Source organism: Sphaerodactylus townsendi, unplaced genomic scaffold (assembly GCF_021028975.2).
Source record: "Sphaerodactylus townsendi isolate TG3544 unplaced genomic scaffold, MPM_Stown_v2.3 scaffold_1742, whole genome shotgun sequence".
NCBI lineage: Eukaryota > Metazoa > Chordata > Lepidosauria > Squamata > Sphaerodactylidae > Sphaerodactylus > Sphaerodactylus townsendi.
In genome coordinates, this window is record NW_025950335.1 from 1 (window position 1) to 9,804 (window position 9,804).

A 9,804-nucleotide genomic window follows, 5' to 3' on the forward strand; every position below is an offset into this window, starting at 1 on the left:
TGTCTGTCTGTCTGTCTGTCTGTCTGTCTGTCTGTCTGTCTGTCTGTTTATTTATTTATTTATTTATTTGATAAACCGCCCTACCCCCGAAGGGCTCAGTTGTAGACACTGGTTGGAATCTAAGTAAGTAAAGGTTAGGGTATGGAAAGAAGAAGAGTTTGGATTTATATCCCCCCTTTTTCTCTCCTGTAAGGAGATTCAAAGGGGCTTACAATCTCTTTTCCCTCCCCACCCACAACAAACACCCTGTGAGGTGGGTGGGGCTGACAGAGATCCAAAGAACTGTGACTAGCCCAAGGTCACCCAGCTGGAGTGCACAAGCTACTCTGGTTCCCCAGATAAGCCTCCACAGCTCAAGTGACCGAGTGGAGAATCAAACCCAGTTGTCCAGATTAGAGTGCACCTGCTCTTAACCACTACGCCAGTGCTGCTCAGCAGGGTAAATGCCACAGAGTCTACCCTGCAGGGCAGGGTTTTTTTCCTCCGGGAGAACTGATCTCTGCAGTCCAGAGATCAACAGGAATTCCTGGAGATTTCCAGTCCCCACCTGGATTTCCAGCCCTTCATACAACAGTCTATAAGGCTAAAGTTCACACTGTTGGGACAGTGACCTACCAGTCTCTCTGGTTCATACCTTCTCCACTGAGCACAACAGAAGGGATTTGATTGCAGGTGCAGGGGCCATGCGAAGTGTCCGTGAACTGTGAATCGAACAGCGTCACCTGCAGAGCAGAGGCAGAAAAGGTTCTTAGACATTAGGAAGAAATAGGGCTGATCCCCCAGAATCACAACAGTTTCCCAGGACTGCCAACCTCCAGGCGGGGCCTGGAGATGTCCAAAGCAAAGATATAAGAACTGAGTTAAATGCGAATATTCTGTCTGTATTAAATGTTACCTTCCTATTTCTCTTATTGTCATTACAACAGCTAATGAAAATAAATATGGGGTCAAGATATGTTTTTTTTTCCTGTTGCCCTTGATATATGTTAAGACTAGTAGAATTGGAAGAAGCTAAGTCCACATATGTTAGACTGAACTGATTTGCCACATGTCTTCTTTCTAATCAAACACACTTTGAATTTAAGTATGAAGGAGAGATTTTCTCCACACGCTCTCTCTTTGATCTCTTTTATGTTATTTTGTTCTCTTTGATTTTCTTTTTTTTTAGTATTTTATTCTTTTCTTATACTCTCTATGGCCGTTTCCGCACGGCCACGCTGCGGGGGTGCGTCGGCATAAACGACGCTGATGCACCCCCCCGGGACCGTTTGCATGGACGGTCCGTAGAAGGAGATAAGGAAGATGGAGTGCAACCTCGCGCAGAGGCTGCACCATGCTGAGCTGCATACCATCCGCCAGCCTTTCACAGTGCGTCACACAGGCCGATGGACACGCCCCCCTACCCTGCACGACAGCTCTGGGTCGCCCAGGGCAGGGGGAAGTATCAACCTATCCTGTGCGATGTCGCTGGAAACGGAGGGATAAGGCATTTAGGGAAAGAGAATGGCACCTCCAGCCGCTGCCAGTTGGAAGCTACTGTTTCCGAAAAACCTTGCTCAGGGAGCGAGGTTCGGAAACAGCGACTTTGCGCCGCTGGGGGAGAGCGAGGGCGGCACTGCTGCGATGCAGCAGCGCCTCCCATGCGAACAGCTCCCTAGGGACAGCGTTTTTGCCGTCCCTAGGACGCTGTTTATGGCCTGTGCGGAAAGGGCCCATATGTCTCATAAAGTTTTGTAATGGTTTATAGAGGTCAAGTTTCTCACTCTTTGTATAGTAATGTTTCAGTGAAGGTTGAAAAAAGGAGATTTCCCTTGATCGCAATTTATTTCCAGACGACCCAGACTGGTTGCGCTGAAGAAAACGACTGCTTTAGAGGGTGGGCTTTATGATGTTATACCCTACTGAGACCCCTCCCCAAATCCTGCTCACCTAAGGCCCCACCCCCAAGTATCTAGGAAGTTGCCACCCAGAAAACCCTAGGAAGAAAACACTCAAATATATCAAGGGCACGTGGCCTGCTCATAAAGGGTCATATCCAGTGATGGGATTCAAATAATTTAACAACCGGTTATTTACAAGCACCATTTTAACAACCGGTTCTGCCGAAGTGGGGCGAACCTGCTGAATCCCACCACCGGTCATATCCCACAGATCTGTTCTCAAGCAGTGATTTTCCCTAAAACAAGGAATGGCTGCTAGTGGAATACAATCCAGCCCAATGGGTTGGGAGGCGAATACTTAGGTTTATCACCAAGATGTAAAGCTAAAAAAGGCGGAGTGGGAGAACTCGGGCAGACTTCTCCCCTCCCCCTACTTCAAAAGATAACATCACCATCACCATCATCAACATCATCAATTCAGCTCGTATGCCGCTCTTCCTTCCATGGGTTCAAGGTGGCTTCCATCACATAAAAACAATAAGTCATAGAATCATAGACTTGGAAGAGACCCTCAAGGGCCATCAAGTCCAACCCCCGGCCATGCAGGAACACACAATCAAAGCACTCCCAACAGATGGCCATCCAACCTCGGTTTAAAAACCTCCACAACTCCCTGAGGTAGTGTGTTTCACTGTCGAACAGCCCTGACTGTCAGGGAGTTTTTCCTGATGTTTAGGTGGAATCTCTTTTCCTTCACCTTGAACCCAGGACTCCTGGTCCTAGCCTCCGGAGCAGCAGAAAACATGACATCCCTTCAAAAGGTAATGGCTTTTAGGCACAAGAAACATTTTGTACATGCTCTAAAAGCCGCCATCTTTACAATTTTATAAGCTGATTAGCTGTAAAGGAAATGAACACATTTTTAGATTAATCACAAGACAACATCTGGTTTGCCCTTCTGGCAGACCCATATCGGTCTTTTCCCTACAATGCCAAGTTTGGAGGCCAGGAGACACGAGGGGTAGCCACACTCAATAAATCATATTTGTTATTTAGACTAGATGTACTCGTATTCAGATTAGATGTGAGGGACAGGAGGAAACGGCAGGAGGAGTGAATTTTCTTTTTCCTGAGGAGTAGCGCTAGAAAAAGAAACTCTAATTATTTTCTGTTCTAGAAGCTTCAGACAAGATTTTGCCCATTCAAATATACCATCTCAGATCAGGAGAATCCCAGTCTACTATAGCCATATATATGATATTTTCAAGGATATGTTTACTGCATTGTCGAAGGCTTTCACGGCCAGAATCACTAGTGTGTTAATGGTTGTTTCCAGGTTGTTTGGCCGTGTTCCAGTAGCATTTGCTCCTGACATTTTGCCTGCATCTGTGGCTGGTATATTCAGAGGATCATCAAAACCAGTTGGTCATACTGTCTGATTCAAGCAACGTACCTAACCGGGCTTTAATCAAACCAGGATGCATCTCAATATAGCCCGTGAAACCTGCTTTCGTCACCCATCCCTCTCACTTTGTGTCTCCCCCCTGCCCCCGATAGCTTTCCAGTTGCAGAAAAATAAGCCCTTCCTGTCTGCAAAACCTCTTACCTGGCTTTCCCTGTGAAGCCCCATAACAGCCTCATAACTGGGGGGGAAATCGGTGGGGTACAGTGGCACAGGGCTGTCCATGGAGCCGTTGTAAGTTATGCTGCCAAGGAAAAGAATCCTGTTATTGATGGAGAAGGAAAATCGCCCTCGTACTTTACGCCCCAGATTTATTTGCTTTTTATCTTGCTCTCCCCTGCCGCAGGTGGGCTCCAAGCGGCTCACAACAGTATAAAAACAACAAAAGTATAATATATAAAATTATAATAAACAATACGCTAAAGCATGTAAATCATATATAGATGGCACTCGGTCCAACCAATGATGGAACGGCTCCAGTGGTGGGATCCAAATATTTTAATAACAGGTTCCCATGGTGGTGGGATTAAAACAGTGGCGTAGTGCCAATGGGGCTGGGTGGGGCACGACAGGGACATGGCCGGGCATTTCAGAGGCGGGGCATTAATAATTTCTCTGTTACTGTAAAAAACTCTACTGTAAAAAAAAGTTCCTAATTTCCAGCTGGTATCTTTCTGTCCATAATTTAAACTCATTACAGCAAGTCCTATCGTCTACTGCCAACAGAAACAACTACTTCTCCTCTAATTGACTGTCTGTCAAATACTTTCAAATACTTGATTTTGTTTCTAGAAATCAAAAGAAGGATACTTTCCTCAAACAAGGAATTTGACCATATTTCTAAAACATGTTTTTAAAATTGTTAACAGGGAGGGTATCCCGTTTTCTACAGCCCGGCTAACCAGCCACATAGGAAACAACAGGACTTTATGATTTTTTTGGACCCTATGGAATTTCTAGCGGAAAAGCAGACCCCATTAGTAGCAGCTCTCTCGGCACCTGGAAATGAGTGGTAACCCACTCTCGGGAGCTGGTGAGAACCTGCTGGATCCCACCTCTGAACGGCTCAGAAAGTTAAAAACCTATATCCTAAAACAAATCCAGTATAGCTAACAAGGGAAAGGAAAGGCAGGGAGGACAGGTACGGTGGAAATATAGCTGTTGCTACCCTCACCTGTAGGCCTAGCGAAACAGGTCCATCTTGCAGGCTGAGTTAAGTCCCGCAGGGCCCTGGTCTCATTTGACAGAGAGTTCCACCAGCCTAGCGCCAGGGCCAAGAAAGTCCTGGTTGTAGCTGAGGACGCTGTTTGGGTCAGGTTGTTATTAGCACAGTGTAATGCTCTTTGTGGGAGATATTGGGAGAGACGGTCCCACAGGCCTTCTGTCAAGGATGTCGCCTGAATAGCTCAGCTTAGGCCGGGCTCCTCAGAGCTTGGGAGACAGATTTGGCCCTGGCAAGTACTTGGAATCATAGAATCACAGAATTGGAAGAGACTCCAAGGGCCATCAAGTCCAACCCCCTGCCATGCAGGAACGCACAATCAAAGCACTCCTGACAGATGGCCATTCAGACTTTCTTTAAAAACCTCCAAAGAAGGAGACTCCACCACACTCCGAGGCAATGAATTCCACTGTGAAACAGCCTTTACTGTCAGGAAGTTCTTCCTAATATTTAGGCGGAATCTCTTTTCCTGCTCCTTGAACCCATTACTCCTGGTCCTGGTCTCTGGAGCAGCAGAAAACAAAGTTGCTCCCTCACCAACATGACATCCCTTCAAATATCTACACATGGCTATCATGTCCCCCCTTAACCTTCGCTTCTCCAGACTAAACATCCCCAGCTCCTTAAGTCTCTCCTCGTAGGGCATGGATTCCAGACCTTTGACCATTTTGGTTGCCCTCCTCTGGACCTGTTCTAGCTTGTCCATATCCTTCTTGAATTGCGGTGCCCAGAACTGAACACAGCACTCAAGGTGAGGTCTGACCAATGCAGACTAGAGTGGTACAATTACTTCCCTCGATCTAAACACTAGACTCTTAATGATGCATCCCAGAATTCCACTGGGTTGTGGCAATGCAACTTGGCAACCTGAGTCAGAAGAAGAAGAAGAGTTTGGATCTATACCCTGCCTTTCTCTCCTGTAAGGAGACTCAAGGTGGTTTACAAGCTCCTTTCCCTTCCTCTCCCCACAACAGACACTTTGTGAGGTAGCTGGGGCTGAGAAAGTTCTGAGAGAACTATTATTGGCCAAGGTCACCTAGTAGGCTTCATTTGGAGGAATGGAGAAACAAATCCTCTTCACCAGATAAGAGACTGTCACTCAAGTGGAGGAGTGGGAAATCAAACCTGGTAATCCAGATTAGAATCCACCTGTTTTTAACCCCTACACCACACTGGCTCTCAGAAAGGTGAGGACCTGAAAGTGAGGTCACTGCACTGCGGACACCCTAGGAGTTTCCTGGATCTCTATGGTGTATATACACACCATAATATACACACACAAAAATATTCATAAGGTTGCCGACCACCTAGTAGAACTAATACATCTCCAAGGATTTCCACCGATCGACAGAGAGAAGTTCCCCCTGAGGAAATGGCAGTTTTGGATGGCACTCTCTATGGAATACCACAGAGTCTAGGACAAACAGAATTCCTAGAGTGATATCACAGTCCCAACAAGCTGTCTCCCCAGGCAAGGGCCCCAGCCCTCCAGAAATGTCCCAGGACAGAGCCGGTAAGCCTACCAATTTCCCCGTACCTTTGGGCATCGGTCTCTGAGCTACAGGTGTACTCTGGAGGGTAGTAGGGCGGTGGCGGTACAGGGGGAACAAATTCTTCGAGATCCAGCATATTCTGCAGGAAAGTGTCCGGCGGAGAGGTGCAATCCAAAGTCACCGAGCTGGAGCGGGGAGGGGAGAGCTGGGGAGGAAAGAGAAACGGGGCAGAGAGTTGAAGGATAAGCCTTGTTAATAGCATTGCTCCAATTTAGGAGCCCTGCTGGATTAGACGAAAGATGTGGGCGGTAGGGGAGGTACACTCAAACAACACAGAAAAGAATGGCAAGGAGTGAAGGGGGAAAAGGTGAAATGTGTGTTATCAATTATACACTGGTGCTCGGGCCTGCACTGAAGGGAGATTGTTTTTGGGGCAGAGCTTCTATTATGGACATTTCCCCCCCCCCCCCCAATGCCAAACACACCCACTGTGAGGCAGATCCCATAATCTTGCTAAGGATTGCTTGGGAGTGGCAAATGCTGTGGGCATCAGGTTCACCTTCAACTGGGTGCCCACAGCATTTGCCCCTCCCAAGCAAACTTTAGCAAATTTGGCTGGTTCCTTTGAGGAGACTCACACCAGCAGCCCTGCAGGAAAGAAGTGCCCCTACCCAGAGCAAGACCCCCCCCATTGAAACCTCTACCAGAGAGACAGTTGGGCATAACAGCAAGCCCCACTTGGGAAAAGTTATTTTTTCCCACCATAGAACTTGCTGGAGAGCCTGGAAGATTCTGTGCTGTGTAGTGGCTCCATTGTAACCAATGGGGAATTTCTGAGTGTGTAAGCAGGCTTGGGGTGCCTGTCAGGGGCACAGTTTTCAAGCTAGTGGCACCAGAGTTTCAGGGTATCATTCACAGACTGTCCTGATAATACCACCCAGGTTTGGTGAGGTTTGGCTCAGGGGGTCCAAAGTTATGGACCCTCAAAGGGGTAGCCTCCATCTCCAGTTAGCTCCCATTGGAAACAATGGGGGATGAGCCACCAAGTCCATAACAACCCACTAGGCTCCTCCTCACCAAACTCAGAGCAACATCATCAGAACAGTCTCTGGATAATACCCTGAAATTCTGGTGCCGCTAGCTGTAAAACTGCACCCCCTACAGGCCAAAACACAAAACACCAAAAAATACCCCCCACGTTGCATTCAGATTCGTTCGTATTTGGGCAGGACATATTCAACTTATTTTGGCCCGAATATGTCCGAATTCACCCAGATTCGGCCCGAATCGGGTATTTGTTGCATCTGAATCTCCACGACTAATTGCAACTTTAATGGAACCTGTTTGAGGTAAGCTCTGATTGATATGTAAATAGCCATTCTCTCTTCCTTTCCTTTCTATTAACATGTTTATTGCTTTGACACCAATTGTAGGTAACTAGGCGGAATGACTCTGAGGAGCCTCTCTGGCTTAGGGAAACAAGATGTGCCTGTTGGCTTGTGAGGGGAGGCCAGGCAGGGGGTTGTATCTATCCCTATCGCAGCCTTGGAGGCGCCTCAGCCTCAGTCAAGGAAAGGATAATTAGGAAAGGAGTTGAGAATAAAACTGCAAAGATTGTCACGCCCTTATATAAAGCCGTGGTGCGACCGCACTTGGAGTACTCTGTTCAGTTCTGGTCGCCACATCTCAAAAAGGATAGCGAAGAGATAGAAAAAGTGCAGAGACGCTTGAGGATGATCGAGGGACTGGGAGCACCTTCCCTATGAGGAGAGGCTGCAGCGTTTAGAGGGCTCTTTAGTTTGGAGAGGAGATGTCTGAGGGGGGATAGGATTGAAGTCTATAAAATTAGGCGTGGGGTAGAAAATGTTGACAGAGAGAATTTTTTCTCTCTTTCTCGCAATACCAGAACCAGGGGGCATTCATTGAAAATGCTGGGGGGAAGGGTAGGACTAATCAAAGGAAACACTTCTTCACGCAACGTGTGATTGGTGTTTGGAATACGCTGCCACAGGAGGTGGTGATGGCCACTCACCTGGATAGCTTTAAAAAAAGGCTTGGACAGATTTATGGAGGGAGAAATTAGATCTATGGCTACCAATCTTGATCCTCCTTGATCTCAGATTGCAAATACCTGGAGCTTGAACCAGGTGCTTTCGGGAGCCTTAGCAGCAGCATGAAAGCGACTACGCTTTCACATCCCGCATGTGAGCTCCCAAAGGCACCTGGTGGGCCACTGCGAGTAGCAGAGTGCTGGACTAGATGGACTCTGGTCTGATCCAGCAGGCTCGTTCTTATGTTCTTATGTTCTTAATCAACTACTTTTCACACTTTCTCTGGGAAATTGGGAGGGGGAAAAATGGGCAAGGATAAAGGAGCCCAGGAAAGCCAGATCAGGCAAAGCTAGGTACTTTCTGCCTTTCAATAAACGCTATTGATTGAAGAATCCAGAGTCTGTTTATTGGCTTATGGTCCAGGATGCCCTCCCCGGCCCCACCCCACCAACCAGGCTATTTAGAGCTTGTAGCAGCAAGGCAGGACTGTAGAAGGCAGCGGGGGTGGGCTGGGTGGCTGATCAGACGGACTGCTTTTTCAGCTGGCTGCTCTTTGCAGTTGGTTGAACTAAGGTCAGTGGGGGGGCAGGGCCCCGAGGGGGGCAGGGCTCCGGTGCCATTTTGCCCCGGGCACCATTCCCCCCCCCCCCATGCCACTGCGTTGCAGGGATAGAACAAGAAAGTAGGGAGCGAACAAAATGGAGGATCAGGTCCGCTGGAAACCCTTAGCAGCAGGAGAATTCACCATTTAAACAAAAAAACCCCGTGGGATAAACCACTGCGAAACAAAAAAAAACTGCAAAGAGTAGCAAGCACTCTGCGTGCAGAAATAGTCCCCTATAATTTGTATGGAGATGCTTGAGCGTGGACATCACATCACAAACCTTCGATTTGTACCACCCTCACATGAAACTGGAGAGACTCCTGGCCAGAGCGAAGGGGATGGACCCAGCATTTGTGGAAGCCAAGCAGGATTTGAGCCATCGTCTGCACGCTGAAGCCTGATTTGGAAAAACCAGCTCCAGTCAAAAGGGACCAGGGTTTTGCATTGTGTCTACACCGAGGCAGGGGTTCGTGGGTTCGATTTGCACAAGGAAGGAGCAATGTTGAAGTGGTGATTTTCCATACAGCTGAGTGTTAATCTGGTGTGGTTCTGGCCCTGGATTGACCCAGTCACAGCCTCCGCCTCTGAATGAAATGGACCCCAGACGCTGACTTAGTGTCTTCCTCCTGGCAGTCTCATACCTACTAGGGTTGTAATAACCCACAGAAATAGAGGCCTCCTGACTAAGGGGACTGAATTCATGCTCAGCAGGGATGAGAAATTTGAAATCATCCTTCGCCTCAGAGAAGGCTGTGCCACCTATTCCAGAGAAAGCAATATTCTTTGAAGGACCCCAACCAAATGGAGCCAAGGTTTGTACCTGCATAACTGAAGGCATTTCCCCATCTCCCCAACCAATTTGAACCTGAAGAATGCAATGACCATTGGTGATTGGAACTTCTTCCTGAAAATTATCTTCAAACATTGGTTCTACCTGAAGGTTCTACCTCCACTGGTGACTGATTCTTCCAGAATATCATCTTAAATTTAATTACCGTTCTACCTAGAAAGTTCTACCTCACTTTCTAGTGAAGTTGATTCCACCACAGGAGTATCTTCAGTGATTAGTTCACCCTGAATGTTCTACCTCCA

At 47.6% G+C, this 9,804-nt stretch overlaps 1 protein-coding gene across 1 annotated transcript; it reads right to left on the reverse strand.

Moving 5' to 3' along the window:
* Positions 1-634: 634 nt before the first annotated feature.
* Positions 635-6,319, reverse strand: LOC125425012 (protein FAM189B-like; the record flags this gene model as incomplete). The annotated part of the gene is made up of 3 exons (XM_048482457.1): positions 6,102-6,319; positions 3,487-3,586; positions 635-722 (listed from the first exon to the last, which is right to left on the reverse strand). Coding segments are annotated over exons 1-3 (406 nt in total), but the record flags the coding sequence as incomplete, so codon positions are not given.
* Positions 6,320-9,804: the final 3,485 nt, after the last annotated feature.